At 43.3% G+C, this 27,895-nt stretch overlaps 1 protein-coding gene and 1 long non-coding RNA gene across 6 annotated transcripts in view; one reads left to right on the top strand and one right to left on the bottom strand.

Moving 5' to 3' along the window:
- SIN3A (SIN3 transcription regulator family member A) overlaps positions 1-23,953 on the bottom strand; it is a 57,906-nt gene extending 33,953 nt beyond the window's left edge. Inside the window, exons 1-3 of one of the 5 annotated variants that reach the window (XM_015243138.3) lie at positions 23,936-23,953; positions 4,955-5,176; positions 1,596-1,772 (exon numbers count right to left, since the gene is read on the bottom strand). In XM_015243138.3, the coding sequence (XP_015098624.1) occupies positions 1,596-1,772; positions 4,955-5,143 (366 nt within the window). In that variant the 5' untranslated portion in view covers positions 5,144-5,176; positions 23,936-23,953. Of the gene's footprint in view, positions 1-1,595; positions 1,773-4,311; positions 4,424-4,954; positions 5,177-19,559; positions 19,836-23,040; positions 23,060-23,621; positions 23,638-23,935 lie in introns of those variants that run through there. The other 4 variants (XM_072950973.1, XM_072950974.1, XM_006208760.4 and 1 more) reach the window with 4 other exon arrangements.
- On the top strand, positions 19,865-21,701 carry LOC116285821 (uncharacterized). The gene is made up of 3 exons (XR_004195523.2): positions 19,865-20,245; positions 20,453-20,694; positions 21,369-21,701. It is a non-coding gene; the product is annotated as an uncharacterized lncRNA (long non-coding RNA).
- Positions 23,954-27,895: the final 3,942 nt, after the last annotated feature.

Here is a 27,895-nt window from a genome sequence, read left to right as displayed (position 1 = left end):
CTTCTGTAAAGCATACAAAGCACAGCCTATATACTCATACCCAAGTGAGGAAAGAGAGTAAAAAATGGTGCTGTGCTTTGATAGGTCTGGCTGGAAAAGAGATATAGAAATAAATATATTTTTGTTAGTTGAATAGCAAGTTTATAAGCTCTTTTGCAACATTAAGGTATTAACTGCTGAATGCAGTATGAATGTGGAATTAAGTCATACCAAACCAACTTCAAAAAAAATTTTTAGGACTTGGTGAAGTGCTAAGTCCATAGCAATCATACATTTTGGTACACAGTCATCATTCTATAAGCAGAGAATAAAAACATTTTAAAGAAAACATCAATATAGCTTACAAATATCTTCCCAAAGATAGGGCCCAGAGTAAAGTTTCAGGCCCAAATAATTTGTGTTCTATTTAAAGACTATGCTTATGTATAGCTAATTCTTAACTACCTAAGCTAATATAAACAGTAAGTTTTACAAAATCTCTCAATGTAGCTTAGTTTTGGTGTGCTTTATACTTATGTAACATTTAATTTCCTTAGGCCAATATCAAAGTTTCTGAGAACCCAAACCAGTGAGGGCAGGAGTCAGGGAGAATCAGATTAAATAGGGAAAGAAAAGGCCGAAATACATGCTATACACGGAAGTGTCCTTTGAGGATACAGGCTTCACTCCTGCTTGCAAGCTACTTGATACAACTAGGCTGGTATGACCAAATAAAGATCCAACAGCTTATCTCTTTACAGTCCTTTAATTTTGCATTTCCTGCACTTGATTTTTAAATTCTATATAATTGTAAAACTAGAAAAAATGAAATCTGGAACACTTGCTATCACAATCACACATTTTGAGAAGTAACACTCAACTAAACAGAGAGAGAAGGTTAGCTGGGAATATAAGCTTCACTTCTCCACAAAAGCCTCATGAATTTCAAAGCACTGAAAACCTACAGCATATTCAGCAGAACAGATGAAAACACCAACACCTCATTCACCATTATAGCCTTCTCCAAACTTCATGAAGGTTCCCCTAAAGGACCACGTTTTACTAAGGATGGACTTGATGCCAGCCAATTCAGCTATTCATAAACAGGAACAGAAGTGGGGAGGCACAGCTCAGTGGCAGAGTCATGCCTAGCATGCATGAGGTCCTGGGCTCAATCCCTAGTACCTCCATTAAAAAATAAATAAATAAACAAACCTATCCCCCACCTCAAAAAATTAAAAAACAAAGTCTACAAACTCACAAACAGGAACAGAAAGATTAAACCGAAAGATAATACTGGGCCCATTTACTGTACAGGACTATAACCAACCATATGTATGCTCAATAAAACCTTACACCATGCTAAGAACTGAGAGTGGAATGTTTAAGTACCATGCATCCATACATCATTCCAAAAATATTTCTTGAATGTATTCTCTGGATCAGGCACTGGTGCTAAAATGGCATTTATGAGTAGGTCTCAAAACAAAAACAAAGTAAAACTTCTTGAGATTCAGCTCTCCTAGTTTACTGCTGAAAGTTGTAACCCCACTACTAATAGGCTGTAGCCAATGTTGCCTACTAAGGGAAATGGAAGAAAAGGAGCTTAATACCACCTTCAGCCTCTGAAACTGCTGCTGCCCCTGCACTGGTGCAACTGGTGGAGCTGGATGAGCATGACTCTGGACCACCTGGCTTCCGTGGGGCTGCACAGCTGTCGGGTGATGATGGCTGCTGTGAACTGCTGCTATGGCAGGCCCATGGCTGCCGGAGCTCTGTGGCACAGCTGAAACCTGGAATGGACAAAATACAGACGAAAAGCTTCAAGGCTTGTATATTCTTCCCCAAATGCATCTAAAGAACATGCACACCTAGCTTTACATACACAAAGACATTAATTAGAAACTCAAATTTCCACAAAAGGGAACTGGTGAAATAAATCACGCCTACCCATATTATAACAGAATTTTCTGTGGCTATTAAGGATTATAGAGCTCAACACTTCTCAAACTATCTGTGTGAAGGACCAGGTTTTCTTTTTTCTTAAATTCCAATCCATCATGGGCCACTACTTTTATAAAATACAATAAAAATAAATTACTAGAAAAAAATAAAAAATACATAAGCCCATAACTTTCATTATTAGATTTTACAGATACAAAATTACAATGTCCAAAAATGCTATATAAATTTCTAAACACTCTCAATTTCTGTACTTAACTCATTACAGGCTAGTAAGGAAATATTCACATCAGTCATCTGAAGACCACAGTTTGAATAGAACTGATAAAGATGCATGTATTTTAACATTAAAAACTGTTCACAATCCATAAATTGAATGTATTCATCAGTTGCTTGTCAATTTAAACTTTTAAATATTTTTTAAAAGCATATTACAAAGCAGTATACATAATATAGTAAGAAGATTTAAAATCCTGGACAACAAATATACAGTAAAATGTTAGCATTTTATCTTGTGGTGGTGGAGTTAGAGAAGATTTTTATTGTGTCTTATTTATTTTTCTCATCCTTATTTGCTACTTGTAAAATTAAAAAAAAAAAATTCTTCCTAATTGGTGGTTGGGCCTCACAGTATTAAGGAATAATAAAGAATATAAAATATAGAGAATATTAGAAATTAGAATATTAGAAATATAAATAATAGTATTTCTTTACTATTCTCTCATCTTCTTATAAGTTTAGGCGTAAAATAAAAGCAAAAGTCCCTTCCCTCTATTTCTATTGCAAGAAATGCTATTAAAAATTTCCCAAGCTTTCTTTATTCTACTATTTCACAACTGATAATTATTACAGAAGACAACTAAGAAACTATACCTTATTTGCCGTATCTACAAAATAAGGAGACCAAAATACATGAAACTTTAGAACAATGTAAACTGTGTACTACAATTTAAGAGAGAATGTTTTTTCCCAAGTCCCCACAAATTTATAAAGATTACCCTGGACGGAGCAGAGTGTGGGAAAGAGAGCAACTATGCACAAATCCAAGAAGCAATATAATATAGACTAGAAGTAAAATGAAACTATTTAGACAATTGTAAAACCTCTAATAGACCTCTCACAAGAAGGGTTATTATTCTGAGCTTCTGCATTCCAACATGCATGTGTTGAACAGGTTTTTACAAGACTTTTAATTAGAGTTTATAAATATTTGAGATGGCTGGTTTTAAAAGAGCACATTATGGTTTCTAGTACAGGAATAAATGTAACTATCCCAAGCATAGGAAACAGTTGTGAACCAGTTCAGATAAAAGTAATCACCCAAGGGAAATAAGCAACTTTTCTTCCCTCCAAGTCCAAACTTGACCCCCTGATCTGTAGCAGCATGAAGGCACTGTGCTGCTTCAAGGGGCACTCCTGAGGAGAAGCGACACCTAGGGAATTACTATTTCCTACTTCATCTGGGTTTCTCTCTTCTTTGATTGTTTTCTTATAATAAAGTCCTAGAAATGGAATTGCTAGATAAAAAAATAAAGAATCTGACACAAACTGTCAAACTGCTCTCGAGGAAGATTGTATCAATTTATGTTCCAAGTAGCAGCCAAACCTTTTTAAAAGTCACTAACAAGTTAGGTAGAAGAAGGCCTCTCCAGACTAGTTAAGTAAATTTTGGTTCAGACTGACCTGGAATGGAGTATTATAAATACAATGATTTTTTAAAAATTACTTGGATCTATACATACATATATTCAAGTAGAAAGGTATCCACTATATATGAAGTAAGAAGAACAAACAACAGAACAATATACACTGTCTGAGCCAAACTGTTTAAAGAGAAGTGTACCTAGACTGCTAGGCAGGTAAACATAGATGAGCTTGCACAAACACAAAATTTGGGGTACCTGAGAAATGTACCAGTGGGGTAAAGTCTGAGAAGTCAGAGGAAGAAGTCATCTTATTATCTTTTTTTAAATGGTGATATTTACCTTCATAATTAAAAAGGACAAAAACCAAATTTCTTCCATGTTTACAAAACAGAGTGAACAGATGAGCGGTGAATGATCAGTGTTGATCAGGATGTGTGATGACAGGATTACACAATGCTGATGTAAATATAAATAAATTGGTACAGCTTGGAAAAACTTGGGATTACCTGCTAAGGGTAAAGATGTGCACACCCTATGACCCAGCAATCCCTCCCAGACACTCAGGAAACTTCCTCCTATACCCTCAGACCTGCTAACTGGTCTGCAAAAATAAGGAGCTTGCACCAGAATATAAATCAACTACTTCACTAATAAACACACTGTTTAATCCCACTGCCTTTTTTTCCCCACAGCAAGACTCTCTTGATAAAAAAGGTTGACTTACATTCTGGTGCAAGCTCATCTTGTCATGGATTGCCACTGTACCACTGTACTAGGAGAAACACCTAAGAACGTTCATCGCACTTCCTTTTTAACAGCAAAAGTCTGGAAACAGCCTGATAGTCCATCAACAGAAGAATGAATAAATTAATTGGATATATTCACATAATTCATAACAGTAAAAATGACTCAATTGTTCACATACAAAAATACGGATAAGTCTTGGGTACTTGGGTACTGAGTGAAAAAAAAAGGGACTCAAAGAAGAAAATACACATGTTTTCATTTATATAATTGAAAAAATACCCAAGCTAAACAACTTTATTGCCTAGAGGTATAAACAAAATGATTTTAAAAAACTAAAGGAAGTCAAGGGACTGATAAACAGAGTTCAGACTGGTGGCTACTTTTGAAGGGAGGAAAAGGAAAAGGGTTACACAGTAAACTTCAACGGTCATGACAACATTCTTTTTTAAAAAATGTGTCACCAACACCATACACAAGTTATCTTGTTTGCATTATTTTTTATACCTTACCTATATCCCATAAATATTTTTATATCTGAATGCTGAATAAAAAATTTTCAAATTGGATGAAATCACCAATGTTTCTCCCTCAACCCGAGTCCCTTGTGGGCTCCAGCTTACCTGATAACTGGGTGTCACAGAGTACTGAATTCCCGTGGCTGACTGCATGGTCTCGGACACCGTTTCATACACAGGAGGGGCAGGAGCAAGCACCCGGTGCTGATGAGGAAAAGCCTCTGTGCTCCCAGGGATCCGACGCTGCTGGGCCGCATACACCGGTGACTCCTGGTCATCCAAACGTCGCTTCATTCTGCGCTCATGCTCAGGGATGCACTATAAAACCTGCGGAAACCAGAAGCAGCAACATGCAAACCAATTCGCACTCCAATGATGTGTACAACCAGTCACCCAAACTTAGCATAAGCTCAACTTCCAGAATTGATATCATCTACTTCATCCCAGAGATGATCACTGGGTAGTTCAAGTGCATGCTGGTGCACACACCCCCAAGAGTGGACAGATTATCATAACTGAAAGACAAAAATTTTAATAACAACAGCTTGAATTACTTTGGTACTGCAGAGTTGAAAAATAACCTCCAATTTAAGAACACAAATATACCTTTCTTTATTCTCTAGTTTTCTCAAGTGCCATCATTCCTAATACTAATTACATTACACACATGCTCTTAAAAACATTCAAGTGTTTCTTCCTAACTCCATTCAGAAGCTAGTACTATAACTGTGGACTGATTTTTAAAATATGAATTGTTTCAACAACTGAATGGTATCATGGAAAGAACATTAGGCCAGGAGTAAGAGAACAGGGGTTCTAGACTTGTCAATTTAAGAAGCTGTGTACACCTCGACAAGTTCCTCCTTCTGTGTGAGTTTGTTTCTCCAACTGTAAAACAAGAAAGTTGGAAGAGACCATTTGTAAGTTTTCTCCTGACTCTTAACATTCTTTAATCCTAAAGAGATTCTAGAATCCCTTAGTTTAATAATCTCTCTGTAGAGGAACACTTCCTTTCCTGCAGGACACAGAAAGACTAATACACTCCAGCCAGGAATCCAGGTGGGTCTTTTCAGAGCTTTTCCAACATCGGTATCATTGACACAAACGAACAATAAGAAAGAATGCTCAAGTCATCCAAAGACAAAATGGAGCCAAGCCCTACCACTTTTCTGGTCACAAAAAATATCTTAAAGATACTACTCCTGTGGTAAGAAGATTAAAAATACAGTAATAGATCATGCAAGCCACTCCCCCTCCATCTGAAGCAACGCTCTTTTTGTAAATGAGGGGAAAAAGCCTTTACCTGATTTCTAAGTCCACCTACCCCTCTTTTCTCCATTCCCTGGAAGCATGCATGCCCTGAGGAGAAGTAGCCCTCCCAAGGACTCCCCAGGGCTGCTTCACTTCTTCTCAATCCTCACCATCATCCTCAACCTGCCTATCACTCGAACATTCAACCCTGAAATAGTGTCTTGGGTTCTTCTCACACCTCACAAACCTCGGCTAGATCGTGACACAGCAGCACTATTGTTTCACTTGTAAGCCGGCCATTTTTAAATAGTGTCTTTTTGTAAATCTCAAGCCATCAGTAACCTTCCTGTTGACTACAACTTTAGATTAAAGGACTAAGTCTCTCAAATTTGTATGTGATAATATGTTGAACACAGTTAACTGAAGTTGAAAACATACTGCTGACAGCTGCTGTGGGGAAATAATTTAAAATGTCTTAACTGGTTATGTTTTCCTAGGCTTTTCTAGTATGAAGTAGCATATTTAGTGCAGTATTTCAAAACTTTTCAGACATTTTAAGCGGCTGGAAATATAGATTTACACTTGCTATTTGATACTTAAGAAACTACCAGTCAATTGACTATGAACACTAAATCTCAGACTATTTGGGGATAAGGAAATAGGTCTAATAAATGGACAGAGTGAAAAGTCTTAAAGACTTTGGCTGCTACTTCTATGTACACTCATGATCTAGATCATGGCTTGGTCTTGGGTTCTACTGGTTTGAAACCTAGATGCTTAAACTCACCTGAGATTAATCTCTGTAACCAGAAGCCAATCAATACCTCACAAATGGAAAACCAAATTCGTATCAGAACAGCAGAGCACAGGACTATGGAGAAAAGACTAGACTACTTGTCAAGTTATGGATTCCAGTTCAAACTCTGACTTCAAGCTATAGAGCTTTGGTCCTGTTTCCTTATTTGCAAAAGGATTAGACTACACTAGTGATTCCCAAATGCTGCTCTACGGACAAGTCTATAGGAAAATGAAAAAGAAGGGAGGAGAGGGGTTTGCAGTGACTTTTCCAACAGTGAAGTATTAAAGAAATATGCTTTATTCTAAGATCAAGTCCTATCTTTTCAGCTACTGAAATATCATTTCCTTTACAAAGTGATTGTGATTTTATAAAGTATTTAACTTTATTCACCTCTTCCCGTTTGCCTTCCAGAACACCTCTGTAACACTGAAGAGGCTGCCCAGGGCCTGCACTTTCTCTGAACTGTACTTTAACTTCTTTAACAATCACCACTCTTAATTCTATACTCTAAATGGTTCTCAAATCAACCGCTTCTTCTCTAGGCGCTCCCTCATTTTGGGACCTCATCACCCCTTACTCAGACCGTTACCAACACCTTCCGACCTCTCTCACCTAGTTTACCTTCTACACTGCTTTCAAAATAGTTGGCCTCAAATGCAAATCCAATCCAGCTGTAAATCCATCACTTGAGAAAACAATCCAAATTCTTTAAGTTAGCCTACAAAATTCTTCCTTACTGATTGGGGGACAATTTAACTTACAAATTATCTCCTTTAAGTCCCCACTCTATGTTCCCAGCCTGTCAAATGTCTTTTCACTCCCCTAAACAAGCCTCAAGTCTACAAGCTTCTTCAAGGTACAGTCCTTTTCAACATTGTCTGCATTTCCCAGTCCAGACACTCATCACAGACATTCAAATACTATATATGCAGAAAGGAAAGAATAACTAATAGTTAACATAATAACAGCATATACTGAGTGCCAAGTAGCATTCTACACAATTAATTAATATTAATTTAATCCCCATAACAGCCCTATAAACAATGTGCTACTATTCTTTTATAAATGAGGAAACTCAAACACAAAGATTAAGTTGCGAGTGGATAAATTAGGAGTTTTATTAACATATACACACTACTATTTATACAACAGATAAGTAACAAGGACCCACTAAATAGCGCAGAGAACTATATTCAATAACTTGTAATAACCTATAATGGAAAAAAATCGGAAAAAAGTTTTATATACATGTATAACTGAATCACTTTGCCATACACCTGAAACTGACACAACATTGTAAATTAACTATAATTCAATTTAAAAAAATAAAGGAAGAGTCCCTTTACTGATTTAAGGCACACATGCATTGAGCAACTTCAGCTTTAACTTCTCACACACTTGGCTCATTCCTCCTTTATTCAGCTTCAACCTAACAGCAGGAATGCTTTGGCAGCACTCATTCATTCAATTAGCAAATATTTAGTGAGCAGATATGAAGGTGGCAGATGATCTCGGCCCTTGCCCTAGAAAAGCTTAAAAACTAGTTGGAAAGACTGTATACAACCTCACCAGTAATCAAAGAAATATAAAGTAAAATGACATCCCAAGGGAACTGGCAAAAATTAAAGAATGATGATATTCAGTGTAGGTGAGGGTATACCTAAATACTACTGGTAAAAGTTTTAATTGGTATAGACTATTTGGTTATCAACTTGGAGGCTTTTATTAAATTTTTAAATTAGATTGAAAATGTATATACCCTTTAATCACCTAGTAATTCCACTTCCAAGTCTCTATCCTATACATCTGCCAAGTATATTTATTGCAGCAAAGTATGAAAAACTTAAATGTCAATAGTTAAATAAACTTCATCTATTCATATTAGGAAAACTATGCAGCAATTATAAAGATGAGGGTTCATCTACAAGGAGAGCCCTCCCAGACACAGCAAGCTACAGAATATATACAGTGTGATCTCAACACACACACAACTACTCTTAAGATTTGTGTATTTCACTGTATGTAAATTTTGCATCAAAAGGAAAACACTATAAACAAACACTTAACTCTAGATAAGGATAGGGATGCTCAAGTACTTAGGTGAAAGTGTATGCAGGTGAAATTTACTTAGAAACAGATCAAGAAATTAGTTTGGATTAATGAAGGAATGGATACATGGATTTTTGATAAAGCAAGTACTATAAAAATGACAATGGTAAAATCCAGGTAATGTGTATATATGAGTGTCCACTATAAAATTATATCAGATTTGCTGTAAATTTGAAAATTTCCTTAATAAGATCTTGGGAAGAAAAACTAACAATACAATCTAGTTCGCAAGTGGTACAAATAAGCACTATAAATTTGTAAGGGAGTAATTGTGTATACTGGGAAAGACTCCATGGAGAAGGTAAATGCTTAGTTGTATCTTGAAAACTAGGGATGAATTGGGGCATAAGAGATATACAGGATAAAATTAAAATATTATAGTAACTTTAGACTTACAGGCAATAAATAGCGATTTATAATCTTTGCTAATTCATTTATCCCACAAACAAATAATTTCCAAGGGCCAGGCCCTATGCTTAGTGTTGGGGCTCCAGCAGTGAACAGGAGATTGCCCACCCCACAACAACCAAGTCTTCCATATATGACTGCAATCCATCAGCTAATGTGCTCTTCACATCAGTCCTGTCAGATCAACACACCCAGAACCCTTCTATTTACAGGGAAACTGATACTCAAAGAAATTAAGTGACTTGTTCGAGTCACAAAGCTGGTTAAAGGAACAAGAGGCTAGACCCTTTCTCCTTAGAATACATGATCAAACTGGAGTAGAAACATTAAGACAGACTACAGTATCCTGCTTGCAGAGAGGTACAGTGTAATTCCAAACTATAAAGCATCTGAGTGCCAAATCATGGCACTTCAAGGGTCAGACACAAAGCTACTTTCAAGCCCTGCTTCAGCTGACATGATTTTCATCTGTGACTATGGTCTCCAACCATTTCAGATTTAGAACTTAACCTATTACCAAAACTCTAGTCTATGAAAAAGAATTTAAAAAGAGAGGAAAAAAGACACTTTGAGGGATAGAAACTAATGAAAAAAGACTAATCTGAACAAATGGCAACAGAACACTAAAAATTCATCTGGTCAATGTGTTATAATAAAAAGTGGAAATAGCTCCAAATCATCATGCAAAGGAATCATAATTCCCAAATAAAGTAAGCAGAGCAGGACAATTCTGATATTGCACGGGAGTCTTCTGGAGCAGGGTAGAACAACTGGGAAGCAAACATGACACATTTCAACCATTAGAAGGGCAGTGGTAAAAGCTAACCCTTTCAGGACAAAAAAATAAGTTTTCTAGTTTTACAACCTAAATGTCTTTAATTGCAATGAAGAGTTGGTCTCCTAGAAATCCATTTCTCTATACTTATTAAAATCCAAATAGAAAAACCAACTATAAAGACTCTTATCTTTTCATTTAGATTAAATTTCACAAATTGGCTTAAATGGAAATAATAGAATTATCTTAGTCAAGATAAGCTCAAAGTAATGGTGTGTATGGAACAAGCCACTCTACCTTTTTGAAATGCATATAATTTATGGTTGACCCTTTAGTGGCTCTTAATTTTGTGTTGATAGTATCTTAAATCAGGCACACTTTAAAGCTCTTTTATTTATCTAATAAAAGAAAAAAAATCTTCTGAAATTATTCTCTCTTATTGGTGGTCAGCATCACATAAAATCACATAAACTGTGTCCTGGTCAGTTTATTTCATTAAATACTCTTGAAAAAATGGAAAGTTTCTCTTTAAAAGCAAAGAAATTTTAATCAGAGCTTTAAGTGAATGTAATTACTTCAACCCAGTGAAATTGCCTGTCACAGTCTACTTCAAAATGGTCCAAAAATCCACTTCTGGATTTAAATCTGCCAGAAAATGAAGTGTTTCAGGATAAGCGAAAAAGCTAATCTGTTTAGATTTTCCATATTACTAAGAATAACGGCTCAACAAAATTAACAACCCATTCTTCTCAAAATACCACAAGGTCTAATACCCAAGCCTCCCCTGAACCCAGTTTCACATTCTTCTGGTGAGGTGGTCCCCAACCTGGGAGATTTTGCCCACCAGGGCACATCTGGCAATGTTGTGAGATATTTTCTGTTGTTACAATTACAGGAGAGGGGTGCTACTGGCATCTTGCGTACAGAGTCCAGGGATGTTGCCATTCTACAATGCACAGAACAGCTCCCCACAACAAAGAATTATTCAGCCCCAAATATTAATAGTGCCAAGGCTGAGAAACCTCGATGCAATATAATGACAATCCCATTTGACATACACCTTTTCTGAGCTTTGGTGGAGTCATGTCATACTACGGTGTGATAACAATTCTTACCAAGGTGGCTCAGGACAATCATCTTCTATGTGCCAAAGATATAACTGCTTTCTTTACAACATACGACTCACCTTTATTCCTCAGTAAAGCAGAAAAATGTATCATTATCATTTACCATTTGGGTTAAAAACACCTTTATTAGAAATTTTAGTAAGAATTTAAATAGCAAATCCAAAACCAGGAAAATAGGGAATACAAATTTGAAGACATATATATCCAAAATAGGCAATATCCTTTAAAATGCAACCATCATGCAAGAATTTGGAGCATAACCATTCCATAAATTTTGATTCTAGATTTTAGGTAAATCTCAAGTAAAGTTCTAACTTGTTGTCACTTTGGGGTTCTTTCCCCTCCTCCACACATCATCAAACACAGCCATTTTGAAAACTTAGTTCTTAATGTTGCTGAAGAGAGGACAATCATCTCTGCTCCGAAACTGCAGGCATTCTCAGTTTTAGACTAATAACAACTAGAACTATCAATCACACAATTTTTTTCATTTTTACATGTTTTCTTCCAATCACCTGCACACACACATGTCTTTGGCATCTGTCCACTTACAAAGCATATCAAGTAATTTTTGGTATAAAAACATCCTAAAAGATGAAAGTACATACTTGTACATCCTTTTAGGAAATTGAAATGGTTTTGATTTTTGTTGGAAATGTTGCATTCTGAAGTCCTTCCTGTTGAATGACTCCTGGATAAGGACACCACATTTCTTTCCCTCCTCCTCATAAATATACTGTCCTCTTATAAATTATCTAGTTTGAGAAAATTCATCTAGGACATTGTCATCTGAAGACTGAAAAGTCTGCAATTTGTCTTATACAATCAATTCCAGCATCATCATTTCAGCCTAGTGTGCAGCTGTCTGTTACACTGCATTCGTCTACTGGTTCCTCTAGTGACTGTGAAATGTTCCTCTGTTAGTTTTCTTCTCTTTGTCATTATAGGAGGAAAATGAAAGATTACAGGTTATCAAATACATTGAATGAAAGCTCTAAAAGGTTGTAAAAATAGCAGCATAAAGAATCATGATATATTCTTCACCCAGATACCCCAAATGTTAACATCTTACATAATGTTTAAGATAGTTATCCCCAACTTCTTTTATACTTTCCTGATGCTGTAATGCTTTGGGCAAAGCAGTAAGAAAACCGAAGTGTTGACGACTTATTTTACTACTGCAACTACTTCTAGGCAATTTCATCCTTCTTCCATTTTATTATTTTAGTCTTTTTTTTTTAGCATATAGTTGGGAATAATTGATGAGTAATGATAAAGTAATTCCTAAGATGATGAAAGACCAAAATGTTACAAGACATAGGATAACCAAGATCAAGGTCCCACAACACAGGTGGGATGTATAAATGGTAACAGCTAAAATGAATTTATTTCATTAAAAAGAAAATAAGTAAATTTTCTCTTCATTCTTTAAGACCTCCAATAAAGAATAAAAGTCGTGAAATATAAATCTTCACAAGTAGTTAATACTGCTCAAAAAGAAACTCAAAACTAAAATTGGGTCCAACTGACACTTGATGCTATAGAAAATGAGCAAGAAACTATTTTGTTCAAGTCAAAAGATTAGTAATTTTATCAATGTTCACTTTCTGATTCGATCACTGTAGTATAGTTTTTTTGTAAGATGCATTTGGGAAATCTGGGTGAAAGCTACATGGCAATTACTTTCACAACTTTTTTTAAAGCTTAAAATTATTTCAAAATGAAAAGTTTTCAGAAATTATTAATAGTAGAAGAATATAAAAGCAGGAAATCATTGTGTATCCCTATTCTCAAAGACATTACATTGTTTGTGTGACAAGGTTTCAATAAATTAACTGGGAATGGTATAAAACAACAGCCTATAACATAAGACATGCCAGCTAAAGCTATAAAGTAAGCATTACAAAGAATAGAACTCAAGATGGTTCTTAAGAGGACAGACAGATAGATGTGTCACTCACCTCATACTGCGGCTATTCCATCAGCTATATTTCTTTCCCCACAGAGACATGGGCTCACAAACCTTTAACTATCTTTGTATCCCCCTCTGTGCTTAGCATACTGCTTCGCTGTAGTGGAAACCAAATCATTCAATCATGCATGCATGCATCCTCTAATATTTACTGAGCACACACTATGTGCCAGGCATTGTTCTGGGAGCTGGAGATACAGCAGTAAACAAAAACAAAACTCTCCTCCCTCAGGAAGTTTAGATTTTAGTGGGAGAAACAGACAATAAATAAGATAATAAACAAAGTGTTTAGAATATTAGACAATGACTATGAAGAAAAGCAGAGAAGAGTTTTTGACATTTTGGGTAAGAATGACCAAAGAATACCTCTACAAGTAAGGTAACTTGTGAATGAAGTAAAGAGCTAGTCATGTGGAAGTCAGTAAGGGAAGTATTACAGCAGAGAGGAGACACCAAATGTGAAGTTCCCTGATGTACACATGTACTTGGTATTTTCCAAGAACAGCAAAAACGCCATGTAGCTGGAGCAGAATGGAGGAGAGAAAGACTAGCAGGAATTGAAGTCACAGAGGTCAGGGAGTTGGGGCTAGCAGGGAGGGAGCATATCATGTTCATTCTCATAGGACATAAGGACTCAGACTTAATACTCAGACTGAAATGGGAAGCCATTGGAGGGTTTTAATCAGAGAGGTGACATGGCCTGACTTAGGTTTTAAAACAATCACTTGGGTTGCTATGTTAAGAACAGGCTGAAGAGGGGCAATAACAAAGCAGAGAGAACAGTTAAGGCGCTACTGAAATCATACAAGCTAGAGATGTCAGTGGCACTCACCGCTGTAGTTGGGGGTTGGGGGATGGTATTAAGTGGTCAAATTCTGGATAGTATCTTGACTATAGAGCAAATAGTATTAGCTGAGAGATCACATGATAAAGACAGAAAGAAATCAAAGATGCCCATTAGATATCCAAGAGGAAATATGCAGTGAGCCATGGGATTTGCTTGTCTACACAGGGGAGAGGTGCCCAGCGAGACACAGAAAGGTGAGAGTTATCATCATGGTTTGGATTTTGGAAAGGCAATGTGGTACATAGTGCAGATCTCTGTAATCAAGCACATTCACATTTCTGCACCAAGTCAAACAGCCTAGATCAGGCTGTGTCCTTAAATTAGTTGTGGAACCAAACTTACCAAAAAACAAACGAAAATTCTTCCATTTCAAAGCTGCAGATAAGGGACTGTGGCTCTGTATATCCTTCAAGAGCCTGCAAGTCAGCAAGCCTAGCCCCAGAGGAAACCAGTAGGACTAAGGAAGCATCCACTGTCACCATGCTGGTGAATACAAGTAACATGCAGGCGCACAGAAAGCAGGTGAGGAGTACAAAAGCAAGACAGGAGGGGCACAAGAGAGATTAGCAGTTAGAAACTGCTACCGGTAAATGCCTAAGTAATATTGAAGCCAACTGTCAACTGAACAGAGGTATCCTCTAGTTAGCAAACTTTAAAATGCCATTCAAGTTCAGTTTGTAAACTACCTATCACCTGTGTGCCAGCACTGTCCTAGACACCGAGGCTATCAAAAAAGTCCCAAAATAGATGAACTGTGAGCCACCAGTGCAGCTCTCCCCAGGGAAAACCAGGATCAGGTTGTTGCCCTGCAAATGTACAAGGACAAAAAAAAATCTGCATTTGGTTATAACTGACAACAAATCCTGCTGGGCATGTCTTAAAAAGGGTGACGAGGATATAACTCAAGTGGGAGAGTGCATGCTTGGTGTGCACAGGGTCCTGGGTTCATTCCCCAGTACCGCCTCTAAAATAAATAAATAAACTAACCTAATTAACACCCCCCACCAAAGGAAAAAAAAAAGGAAAGAAAGAGACCCAAAAAGAGATACGCATAATTAAAGGAAGCCAAAGTTTTGTTTTGTTTTGTTTTGATGTGTAGAGGGGAGGGTATAGCTCAAGCAGTAAAGCACATGCTCAGCATGCACAGGGTCCTGGGTTCAATCCCCGGTACTGCCTCTAACAATAAATCAATCTAATTACCTCACCCCCTCAAAATAAAAAAAAAAAAACAGAACAAAATACAATAGACAGATGATTGTCTAAAGATAATCAGAATTCATATTGAGACAGAAAAATACCTGCCAAAAAAAAATTCCTTGAAATATTTGAAAAGAATAGAATGTAATAATGGCAGTACCCTGATTCAGACTACCTAAGTATGCTGCTAGATGACTGTCTTTACTTGACCTTATTCTCAACAACAACAAAAATTCAGAATTAATTACTTAAACTATAAAGAAAAAGATAAAAATCCCAAGATATTACTTCTACTACTACTCAAGAAGCAGAAACAGGAAGGTGTGTGAAAGAAAGAAGTATTGGGAAACAATAGCTGAACATGTTAATAATATATCCTGAGGTTGACTGAGTAACAGCAACAAGAATATGCCAAGTCCATGATTTCTTCACTGTGATTCTTAAATACCTTTCAAAGCAGTAGAAGCAATCAGACCTGCAAACTGAAGAGAACAGGATTCACAAACTCTGGATGACAGACTACAATCACTGTGCTACCTCTTCTAACATTCCGAAGCATTATCTGGGGGTACTTTGAGTAAGATGTCTAACAACTCCCTTCAACAGGTTCTATGATTTCAGACTTTGTCCTTTCTCATTCTGTATCACACCCAAAAGGTAGGCTCTCCTCTGAATTCCTTACAGCTCTTTTGTACTTGACTCTTAACACACTTGATCTATACTGATATGTAGTAAAATCATATTATGTGTATATTTACCTTTTCTTCTAAGAATGTAAATGTCTCAACTCTTCCTGTGTCAGTCTAGAGCTATTTAAGAAGGTGTTCAATAGCTTTTAAAAATTGTGAATCACTATGCTGTACACCTGAAACTTACATAATATTATACATCAATATCTCAATTTAAAAAAAAGGTGGTCAATAATGCATGTTGATTCAATTCACCTTTAGAATCTGAACCCCAGTCTTTTACCTCAATACTGCTTTCAAAAGCACATTGCTGATTCCTCCAAAAATTAAACATAGAATTACCATATGACCTAGCAACTCCACTTCTGGGTATATACTCGGAAGAACTCAAAGCAGGTACTTGAAGAGACATTTACACACCCATGTTCATAGTAGCATTACTCACAATAGCCAAGAGATGGGACCAACCCAATGTCCTTCGACATATGAATAAACAAAATGTGGTATATACACATATAATGGAATAGTATTCACTGTTAAAAAGGAAGATAATTCTGATACATGCTACAACATGGATGAATCTTGAAGACATTATTCTATGGGACAATGAAAAATTCTGGAAATGGATGGTAGCGATGGTTGTGCAACAATATGTTATGTATTCAATGTTATTGAATTGTACATTTAAAATGGATAAAATCATAAATTGACATATTTTTTACTGTAACTGAAAAAAAAAAAAACCCACCACAACCCTACACTGTTCCTTCTTTGTTTAGTATCCTTAGACCAGAGGCAAGTAAAGTGTAGCTAAGAGCCTGGACTTGGAACCAGAAATGAATGGGTTGAGTCTTGCTTGGCCACTCACTGCATGTCTCACTTCTCCACACTGTTTCCTCATCTTTAAAACACAGATTTCATAGCACCCGCTACACAGAGTTGTAGTGAAGATTAAATGGGTTAGTAAATGTATAGTACCTAACTCAGTGTCTGGGACATCATAAAGGGCTCAGTAAATGTAAGTTCTTCTTATCATTCAAGGAGACAGAAAGTATAGTTTAAAAAAACACTTAACTATCATCTTTATAAGAATTTACAGGAAATTAAGCTTATACAAATTCTTCATTGGTGGCGTTACCCAGAAGAGTAAGAAAGTCTTTTAAAGCACTGCACTAGATTCTGCATGCCATGGGCATAATCTTTTAATTCCAACTAAAATTCACAGCCATCTACCTTGCATAGCATCTACCTTGCATAGCTCTCCAGTATCTTGTCTGTTTGCACTGAAGATGTAAGCAGAACTATGCTTTGTCAGGAATCTTACCATATTACTACATATCCTCTTAATTAGAAAAAGAAAAATATATTACTCTTTAGGTAAAACCTTTTAAAATGCCAATTTATCTAGGGTCTTTAACTGACAAAACTATAGTATATGATACTGATATTTGGAAAAGTAAGAAGCATTTATGAAAACTTTCCTAATACAGCATTTTCAGGTTCTTACTTGAATTCTTAAAGCCTCTGAGGGACTTCTGACCCTGACGCACCAACAAACAACATATTCTTTAAGGGCATGAATTAGGTCTTCTGTGTCTCCCAGCATACAGTATTGCAAATGGTGGAAACAACTATATGTTGACCAAACTTTCCCCAATGGTAAATTCTCCACTATCTTTGTCAGTTTACAGCACTGGGAAAAACACCCAGGTTTTCTATCTCCACACCAATTCTATTACAGTCACCAATAACCAAAATAAAAAGCTACTGCTGCCATTGCTACTTGCTTAGTTGAGAAAGTGGGACTTAATCTTTTCACAAAGTACAGAGCACCAAGCTCTCAGTCTCAACAAATCTAGAATTTAACTTCAGTTCAGCTAATCAGCCAGAGGGCTTGCTCAGATATTAGCGCATAATATATTCGTTCGATTTTATTTTCTCATGAAAAATATCAAAACCACCTTGAATAATTTTTCTTAAGAGAATGGCTCAACTCAGAGCAAAATCCTCAATTAAAATGGCTCATTAAACTTGAACTGTCTTAAGGCAACTCCCCAATACAAGCTGGAGGGCAACACTACCTAAGTCACATACACAAGGCTACTTCACCCTACTCTCTGTAATAAAATATGGCAGGAACACTATGTTTTATAGACTATAAATAGAAAGTGGTCTAGAACACCTAAAGTTACCTAAATTGCAACTTATCTCTTTGTGAAATTAAGCTTATATAGCAGAACCATCTGTACGATCAAAGCATTCAAAAAATGCAGGAGTTGGAGAAATTGGAGTAATTCAAAGGCTGAGTTTAAAAAAAAATCACCATCTTTCGTAAAAGATCATTTTTAATAGTAAAATGTAAACCCAACCCTTTTCTAAATCTCAGCCTTGTGAAGAGGAGAGTTTCCACAGCCTTTTCGTGGTTAACTGCTTTTAAAGTTGTAAGGCACTGAAACAGTGGCCAAGTCTAACTAACTACCCACCACCCCATTGGCTAAAAGGAAGCCCCGCCCCATACAGCCACGGTAACTGAACATCAAGGAACTCCAGGAAAGGTTGTCCCCGGCCACATTTCTAGGCTCTGATGATTCCCCACCCCTCCCCCCACCATCACCGCTGCAGAAGCACGGTCACAGCACTACCAGCACTCGACAGAACTCCAAGGAAAGGACCTTGAGCACCTCGCCCCAATAATTACAAACGAGAGGGGACTGGCGGTGACCACGCTCCCATCCTCCAAGCTGCACGGTGCCATCTACGCTGCATGGAGCAAAGACACAACAGCTCTGGCACCTGACCCTCGTGCCCCAGGCAAAAGGCATGGCCGAGCCACAAGAGAAAGTCCTGACACCTCCACTGCGCGAAGGCGGGGGCCCCTCCCACCCTACGGAGACGTAGGGCGGGGCAGATCTAGGCGCCCCGACTCCCAGCCAGACCCGACAGCGGGCTTTCGCGAGCCCCGCCTCACTTGCCAAGGAGGCGGAAACCGGGGGGAGGGGGAAGACAGCCAGGGGGAGTGGCATCGCTGATCCGTACGGCCCCTCCGGCCAACCGGATTCCGGGAAGGCGGAGGCAGGCAGACTTCACGCCCCCTCCCTGCCGCACTCCGAAGCCACACGCGGGAGACCCCCTGCCCGTCCCCCAGCCCCAGCAGGCAGGCGCGAGGCCGCCCAGCCGAGGCCCCGCCCACCCGGAGAGACCGGGAGGGGAGGTCCGCCTCAAACTGTACTTAGCTCAGGGCCAGGGCCCGGCCCCGCCCCTTTCTCCACAATCGCACGCGCGCGCCGGCCCCGCCCCTGAGCGGCGGCGCGAGAGCCCGCCCCCTCCGCGCGCACCGGGACTACGCTCTCCTCCCCCTCCCGCTCCGAGAGCTACCCCGCTCCGCCCCCCACCCCCCTCACACATCCACACACCTCCCGCCCGCCTGCTCTACGGGAAGCCGAGGAGGTCAGCCCCCCCTAAAAATACACACCCTCGAGTCCCGCGTTACCCGCCACCAGGCTCCCCACCCCGACCCCGGCCCGGCATGCTCTCACCGCAAAGCTGCTTCGGCCGCTCTTCACTGCGTGTCCCTCTCGGCGTGAGCCTCAGGCTCAGCAGGGAGGCCCCGAGAACGGCGCGGGGCACAGGCCCGCCAAAGCGGACTGGCAGCCTCCTCTCCGCTAACGAAGCGGTCCCAAGCCCCGGTGCCCAGACTGGGAAGGAGGGAGGGAGGGAGGGAGGGAAACTCCGAGGGGGGAAGGGGAGGGGGGGAAGATGGAGAAACCGTCTCCGCCGCCTCTACCGCCGCGGCCGCTTCTCTGTTACCCGGGAAATCCCGCCCACTCCCCTGGCCCGCCCCGCCGAGGGAAGACTCAAGTTCGCTCCGTCACAGGCCACCACATCCGCCCGTCAAAGGCTTAGCCAATCGCTGTGCTCTGCCTGCCGACTGCCCGCCCCTTCCCTCTCCGCTGGGAGGGGAGGGGGAGCCGCTCACCTTCTCCACGCCCCTATTGGCGGGGAGCTTCCCTAACTCAACCCCGCCTATTGGAGATGAATTGCTGAATCCCACCCCCAAGCCGCAACACTATTGGAGGAAGCAGGGAAGCTCTCCACGTCTCATTGGAGAACTCCATATATCCCGCCCCGTGCTGCCTCAGCCACAGGTCCAACAACTCGGCTCCCGCCCTCGCCGGTCATCGCATTGGAAGGCTACTCCTCGCTCTCCGGCTGCCCCAGGAAGGTAAGTAACCGATGTGGGGTAAAATGTCCGTGAGACGGGCTCCTCCTACCGCACTGCCGGGCCAGGCCCCGCCCCAACCATCGGATTGGGTATCTCGGCGCCGGTAGGAGTCTCCATTGGTCAGGAAGCCCGTCTAAGAAAAAGCTGACTCCGCCCTGCGCGAGGAGGCTGAACCTTAGCAGTCCTTTTGTGGAATGTTTACACTAGAGACTGAAGCGCAGAGTTCCAGGGCCCGAAACAGGAGGTGGTGCGGAGCTAAGCAGCGGGAATCCGATGCCTTGGGATTTGAAAGGGAGAGGCAGCAGCAGTGCCACCGTGGAGGATCCCCTTACAAAAATAAAGAGAAAGAGAACCTCATCCATCCTCTCCAGTCCTCTCTTTACAATTTACATTTCTGCACGCGCCTCCTTGTAAACACAAATATCCGGAGCAGCCGACAGCTCCTTTCAGTAAGTAGAATACAGAATTAAGGGCTGGAGACCAAAGTCGAGGAACAGCTCCAGGGATTGCTCATCCCCGCAGCTAGGGATGGCTGCGTACTTCTAACGCCGACACTCCCTAAACCTGAATATGCAGTCCTAAGAGGGCGGAGATGACCAAAATGAGGGCAGAGCCCTAAGAGCCAACGCCCTGGCAAGCCTCCGGAAGGCGGAGCGTGAAGCCTAAGGCACTCGAGATCTTCACGGTAGATCTGGAGGCATCCTTAGACTCGAAGAACTGAAGGAGACTTAACAGGCCACGGCATAAATGAATCTTAGCGCCTTATCTCAGAGAAAAGATAAAAATTCCAGAGCTGGGGACAAAGGTGGTAAGAACCAATGTTCACCTCCTCCTTTGGCCAACGTGTGTTAGTGACAGTCCCTAGGCCCTGTCTGTAGGTAATATAGCCTTGAACACAGACAAAGTGCTTACGATACCTCGGTTGCTTTTATTTACAAATTGGGCGAAATGACGCTGGCCTTACTTTGGGGGGCGCTCACGGAGCGCCAGGAGAGGAGGGGGCGGGACTAGAGTTTTCCCGCTCTCTTCCGCAAAAAAGGCTACTCCCCCAAGAGAGCTGGGTCAGTCCCCAAGTGGCAGGCCCCAGGTAACTCTTAGGTACTATCTCGTCCTCCCTCCGCAGTCCAGCGGAGACGACGACAGAAAATGAGCGCTGGCAACAGGTGGGCCTGACTCCAAGCTGCAAGGACAAGGCAGCGAACTGTGAACTCCATGAATAGCCGACAGATGGGAGCAGCCTCTCCGGGAGCCAAGCCCTGCCCCAGGACGGAGCTCAAAAAATAAGCCTCACCGACTAAACAGATGAGACCTCTGGGCCAAACCTCTAGTAGGTTACGAAGATGTGGCATTTATGTAGAACTGACCGAGGGCTACTTTAACTCTGGGCCGTCACCCGCTGCCTGGACTGGGTGCCACACGGCGCTCCAATTAAGAATCACTTGGAACCCAAGCAGAATTGGGCCGCCCTCGACTTCTCTATCAGCAGGGGATGAGCTGCCCTGGATCTTGCCTAAGGCCAACCCTAGGTTGCTCAGAGTTTTTGATAAAGCCAAGTAAGGACAGCGCTGCCTTTCGCTGGGAAGAAAATACATTGCCAGCGTCCGCAGCGTTCTCAAGCTTAAGCTTAGGGCTATATCCGGGAAGTCGAGGGGTGCGGGAATAGCCAGGCCGCAGAGTCAGAACTTTAGTACTTGGCCGGAAAGGGCACGTTCCACCCCTTCCTCCCAACTCCTGCAGAACCCCCAGAACTAAGCCCCCAAATCCACTCCACACCGTCAACACCTGTCTTCATCGCAAAGGCTACCAGATCTCGAGCCTTGGAGAAATCATTATGTGCCTTCTTGGCTCTCCCCGCCCCGCGTGCCAAGGGCTCCAAGTGCGGGACTTCCGGGCGGGAGGACAGTTCGAAGGAGCTGGGCGGCCCTCACACATGTGCGGAGCGCGCACACACGCTAGGGGAGGGGGCGGGGAAAAGGGGTGGACTTCCCCTTCAAGCTTGTTCCCCCGGAGGAGGCGGGGCTACCCATGCCACCAATCAGAAGTAGGGGCGGTACCTTGCGCCTCACGTAAGCCGCAGGAATCCTCCCTCCGCCCTTCGCGGAAAAAAAAAATCCTAGCAACTTAAACTCCAGCCCGGCCTCCGATAGGCGGAGCTCGGGAGAATGTCATCCAATCAATAACCTAGAAGGAAAAAAGGGAATCTCGCCCAGCCAGTGGAAGACAAGAGAAGGCGGGCCCTCTGGAGGAGCCTGAGGTGGGTGGAAGAGAGAGGGAAAGGCCCCGCCCCTCAGCTCCCCTCTAGGCCGGTTGCACAAGCCGTCGCCGGAGTAGATAGTAAACAGGCTAGGCCAAGGAGTGAAGGCAGGGGCCGCCCGGTGCTCCGTGGGCCCGAGCCCCTGCGCCTCCTCTCCTGGCCTCGCCCCGCCCGACCTCAGCGGTTCGCGCCAGTGCCCCGCCTCCCAGCCCGCGGCCGCCATCCCGGCTGACAGGCGCGCCCCCCGCGCCCCTCCCCGCCCGCTGATGCATTTCCTTTTCCCGATTCCGAGCGTGGAGACTGTTTTCCCAGTTTCCGACCTTCACTGCCCCTTTCAGGCCACCCCCTTCGTGGGCGCGCTCACACGCCCGCGCCCCTGCCCCCGCCCCGTTCGCAGGCGAGCAGCACGGCCGGGGGAGGGGAAGGGAGCCGCCGCCGCCGTCGCCTTGGGGTGGGCGGGGAAGGAGGCAGCTCCATGTTTGCAAGGGGATCAGCTGGGGCCGCGGGTCTAAACCGCCGAGTTCCTGGAGGTTTTCCACACCTCCGGGCCGGGTTCCGCGCGGGCTCGCGGCCTGGCGAGTTCGGGCGCCGAGTGCTGGCTCTACTGCTACGACCCAGGAGTTTGGAGAACCCAGACCGGCGCGTGGGGCCAGTGCCGAGGTGCGGGGGCTCTTTCCGGCGGCCTCCTCCGCCCTCGGCCGCCCCTCCCGCAAGTCCGGCGTTGCCCCCGCCCCCAGAGTCCATAACAACCGAGGGCCGAAGGCGCCCGCGCCTCTCCGGATCGCGCCCACCGCCCCCTCCGACAAGTTTGCGGACAGAAACAAAACCCTCGGGCGGCTGCAGCCCTCGCCCAGCGTGGCTAGCGGGGAAAGCCGCGGGCCCCGGCTCGCTCGCTAACTCCAGCTATCGACCAACTCTGGGCGCCGCCGGCTCAGTGGGCCCAGCCCGCCGGGCTCAGGCCCCCGCCCCCTGCGGAGCCCGCGCGCCGCAGCCCGGGCCCAGTTCCAGTCGGTGCACGGAATCTCCCCTTTTTTCTTCTTTACAATAATTTTTTAAGGCATTCCAGGAGCGAGGGGGATCGTCTCCTGCCGGCCCCTTACCCCAGTCCGCGCCGAAACCTACCGAAACCGACCGCTCGGTGAAATAAACTAGGTAGCACGGCCGGCGCACTGGCGACCCTGGGCCGGGCAGACCCCCTCCCCACGGATCCGGCCCGGCTTGGAAACACACACTAGCGAGCAGGCGGCGCCAAGAGCTCTCCTTCCTGGCCTGCCCCTCGCCTCCCTCGGCCGCCAGACTCCGAGTCTCCCCTAGCTCCGTCCCAGGGCCCGCGACGCCTGCACCATGGCGGACCGGTCAAAGCGACCGGCCGGCGAGCTAGCCCCCCAAACGCCAGAGATTGGGGAGACCAAATTAAAAGCAGCTGTTTAACATACCTTCCGAGCCAGGCGAGGAGTCCTGAATGGGGGGGAACGCCCCCCACGGGCTATTGGCTCCCCGGTGCTCGCGTCAGTCATCCTAGGCCCGCCTCCTCCTCTCGCTCCACCTCTTCCCCTTCATTGAAAGCCCCCCTCCCTCCAAAAAAATATAAATAAATAAATTAAACTAGCCGTGAGTGGGAGGTGCATCCGTGGCAGAGGCCCCTATCTCTACCGCACCGCCGCTTGGAGTTTCTTGAGGCCCTTGGACTGAAAGGAGACCTACTAGACTCAGAGATCCGCTGGGTGGACCCGGAGGAGGAGCTAGCGGGACTACCCGGCCCCCACTTCCTTTACACACACACCCCATTTGGAGCTGGGCAGGAGGAGGCGGGTAGGGACACCCTAGCGACTGACTGGAATGTCCCGACTCCCCTGGCTGTGCAACCTAACCGGGTCCGACCCATTCTGTTAGGTGCCTGCCCAAAAATGAGCGGTACAAGCGGGAAGTCCTGCGTTCGGGGCTACAGGCACTTGCCTGAGCACCTACTGAGGTGAGGCAGACACATTCATACTGCACCTGCTACTTGGGTGTGATTACAGAGATTGAATGAAATGCTTACTCTGTACCTTCCAAGAGCGCCAGACTTCGCTGAGGAGATGCTACAGAAAGAGCTAAGACAAGGTGGTAATGTATGTATACATAGACATCCATAGGGGCTCAGAGCAGGGAGATTCTTTCCAGCTGAGGAAAACTGGGAAAGTCTTCATGGAGGACGTGGCACTCAAGTTGTGTCTTAAAGATTTCATCAGGCAGAAATCGACAGGCAAGTCATTTTCAGCAAAGGACACAAAGAGGTAAAAGCAAAACATTGCTAAGAACCTCTTCAAGTGTGGCTGTACTAATGAAAATCAGGGCTGGAAAGATGGAGCCAAAGAGCAGAAGATTTTACTACCTTGTTAAAACCCTTAGATCTGCACAGCAGGATATGCTAGCAGCATGGTCAGTCAAAAGACCCAGGCCCAGAACTATGGTTTAAGATGCTCAACTTCCTAGCAGCTGGATGGATTCTGTGGGTGGGCTGAATGAGGGATGCCTACAGGCAGCAAGGTGACACAGAAAGGCTGTTGTAATAATGAGTTTGGAGATTACAGAGGTACATCTTCTGGTGGGAGGGGTAGGTGGAGGGAGCCCAGAGGTTTCTTCTTTCTTTTCCAACCACCCAATCCAGAAACACTTCCCTATCTTCAGCAGCCCTCAAGTCAAAACTCTCAGATGCTTCCCTGAATCATTTGCAGAGTTTTTGTCATAACTGTCCACCAAAGGGAATTTGGGAGTGAGGGGTGGGCAGAGGGTACCCCACATGTCTGTGCTCAACAGAGCTGAGCTTGGGGCCAGGGCACACTATGAGTGAGCAAGAAAGACCTGTTGATTGAGACGTTCAGGAAAGGAAGCTAGTGTGGATGAGGTGGGGTGTGCAGAATGTGAAGGGCCTTCAAGTCCGGTGGGGGGAATGACGGTCTGCTGCCAGTTAGCCTGTCTTAACAATTCAGGTGAGATGTAATGAGGACTTGACCAGGGCAATGGCAATGGGTAAACAAGAGTAAAAAAGCAGAGATGTGTTTGAGAAAGCCTCAAGAGGACTGGGTGACTGATTCAGTGTGGGTAGTGGAGGGAAAGGAAGAGTCAGAGGCCTGGTATGTGAAGAGGGAGAAGAGCTTGAGGCTGGTGGTTCGGCAGTCTGGGCTCTAGATTTTGCACAGCCAGTGACTTGGTAGTATATCCTTAGGCAAGTCCCTTCCTCCTTCCGGGCCTGTTTCTCTCCTGTGAAACAGGGGTGGAAATTGGAGTGCACAGACAGGCTCTAAGGACCCTTCCCTCATTCAGAGTCCTTGGGGGCTTGGGGGGTCTGATGGGGAGGGAAGCTTGCCACTAAGGAGAGAGGCAGGAAGGAAGAAACACTGATCTGGGAAGGAAAGTGGGTCATCTCAGGTGGAATGGGGACTAGAATTTGGGTGATGGCTTGGTTGGTGGAATGATTGAGGGAAAGGGTGGGGAGAGAGAAAGACCAGAAGGTAAAGAATGTGTATTCAGTGGGAAGCCCAGCACCTGGCACAACCATGGAGTTTGAGGTCATTCTCAGACTGGGGGCTCCCTAGAGTAAAGACCAAGTTTTTCTATATTAGAACAGAGATCTTCTGGTGTCTGGAGCCCCAGCTCAAATTTGTGTTCTATTTCCCAAGACTCAGCCCTAGATGAAGGCATAACAGATACTGTGTGAATGTGAGATGAGCTAGAGTGGTAAAGCAGAAAGAACATTAGTCTGGAAGTTGAGTCCCATGGTTTCCACTTTATCTTCTTATCTGTGGCTCAGCCTCCTGTCCTGTACAAGAATATAATGTAGCAATCCTTACCCTGTTATGAAGATCACATGTGATGATAAAAATGCACTTTAATACACCTAGCGAGGTTCTGAGCTTCTGTGGAGGCCAAAGGCCCAAGCATTTGACTATAAATATAGACTGCAGGGGGTATACTGTGGACAAAGTTACCTATGGAACATGGGCAACTAGAATAGTTACTCCCACTCAGAGAACCAGGCTTAGCTGACACTCCTTGCCCTCCGAAATGCACCACCCTGATGGAAATCCCCTCCCGAACACCTTCTAGACCAAGCTCCTCAAGGGCAGCAACTCTTAATTCACCTCTGAAACCCCAGTGTGCACAGCAGTCAGGCAAAGAGACCCCTTGGAAGGGGTCCAGTGCTTGTTTCTGACTCAGTACATTGATGCCTGCATGGCACAGCCACTCCCAGACTCCGGGATACTAAGTATTTGATTTGGAGACACTGGTCATCCAGCTTCACTGCCAGCATCCACCTGTCCCCTATCCTATCAGTGAGGACAAAAAGAGTGACTGGATGTAGGTAAGGGCCTTCCTTGGAGATGTCACATGGGAGGCCAGGCTATGATTCCCAGGAGTCTTCTTTTGTGTGAGTTAGGGATTATTGTGTTTGTAGTTGACCAAACTGAGGCTCAGAGTAGTAGAGTGATTTGCCCAAGACAAGTAGCCGAGGCAAATCTTTGTTCCACCATGTGTTGTCTCTATATATATTAGGACCCATGATCCAAGTTGGGTTCTGGGGTAACACTGTGCCCTTTGATCCACCCTCTTTACCTCCCTAACTCCTAGAGCAGTTTGTTCCCAGATAATTTTCAATGATTTCTGGCCCTTTCTGAAAAAAGTTATCCTCAAAGAGGCAAGATTTGCCTCCCAATCATATACATGCATCCTCAGTTCACAACACAAACACTCAAAACTGTCACCCCTCTGACACCCTGTCCTACAGGAATCACACACACATGCTCTCAGTCACAGTTCTATAGGGTGCTTATGGAAGGTGGTGACTGAGAGGCATTTAGGACCTGCACTCTAATGGCTCTGCTGAAAAGATGTCAGCGCCAGTGCCCTGCCGACAGAATCTCTGCTAACTGAAGAAGACCATTGCCATTTTAGGAATATCCAGGTGAGGAGCATCTGAGGCTTGCTTTCCACTTCCAGCCCAAAGCACCTTATTGGTCAGAATCCCAGTTTAGCTACTTCCTAGCTGGCAAGTCATTTATCTTCTCAATTTTCTTATAACTAAACTAAGAAAAAGAATACCTACTGCAGTGGGTTGTTGTGAGATTAAAAATAAAGTTGCCCAGCACTCAGTCAAGATTGGTCAGACCCTTTTTTGCCTTTATCTCATTAACACCACGTCTTCTCCTGGCCATCAACTGCGAAGTCTCTGGTGCTCCAGTTTGAGGGAAGAGCGCACTACAGGCTTAAAGGACCCCCAAATCCCACTGTGTGAAGGAAAAAGTCCGTTTTTCTGGCAACCAGCTGGCTTATAAGTTGTACAATTCCATATTTCCGACTTCTGGGTGACTTTGGAGGCTTGGTATTTTTTTTTTTTTGGTGGGTTTTAAGACTGC

This window comes from Vicugna pacos, chromosome 27, assembly GCF_048564905.1.
Source record: "Vicugna pacos chromosome 27, VicPac4, whole genome shotgun sequence".
Classification (NCBI taxonomy): Eukaryota; Metazoa; Chordata; class Mammalia; order Artiodactyla; family Camelidae; genus Vicugna; species Vicugna pacos.
Note: the sequence above shows the minus strand (reverse complement) of the source record. Positions and strands in the feature narration are given on the sequence as shown.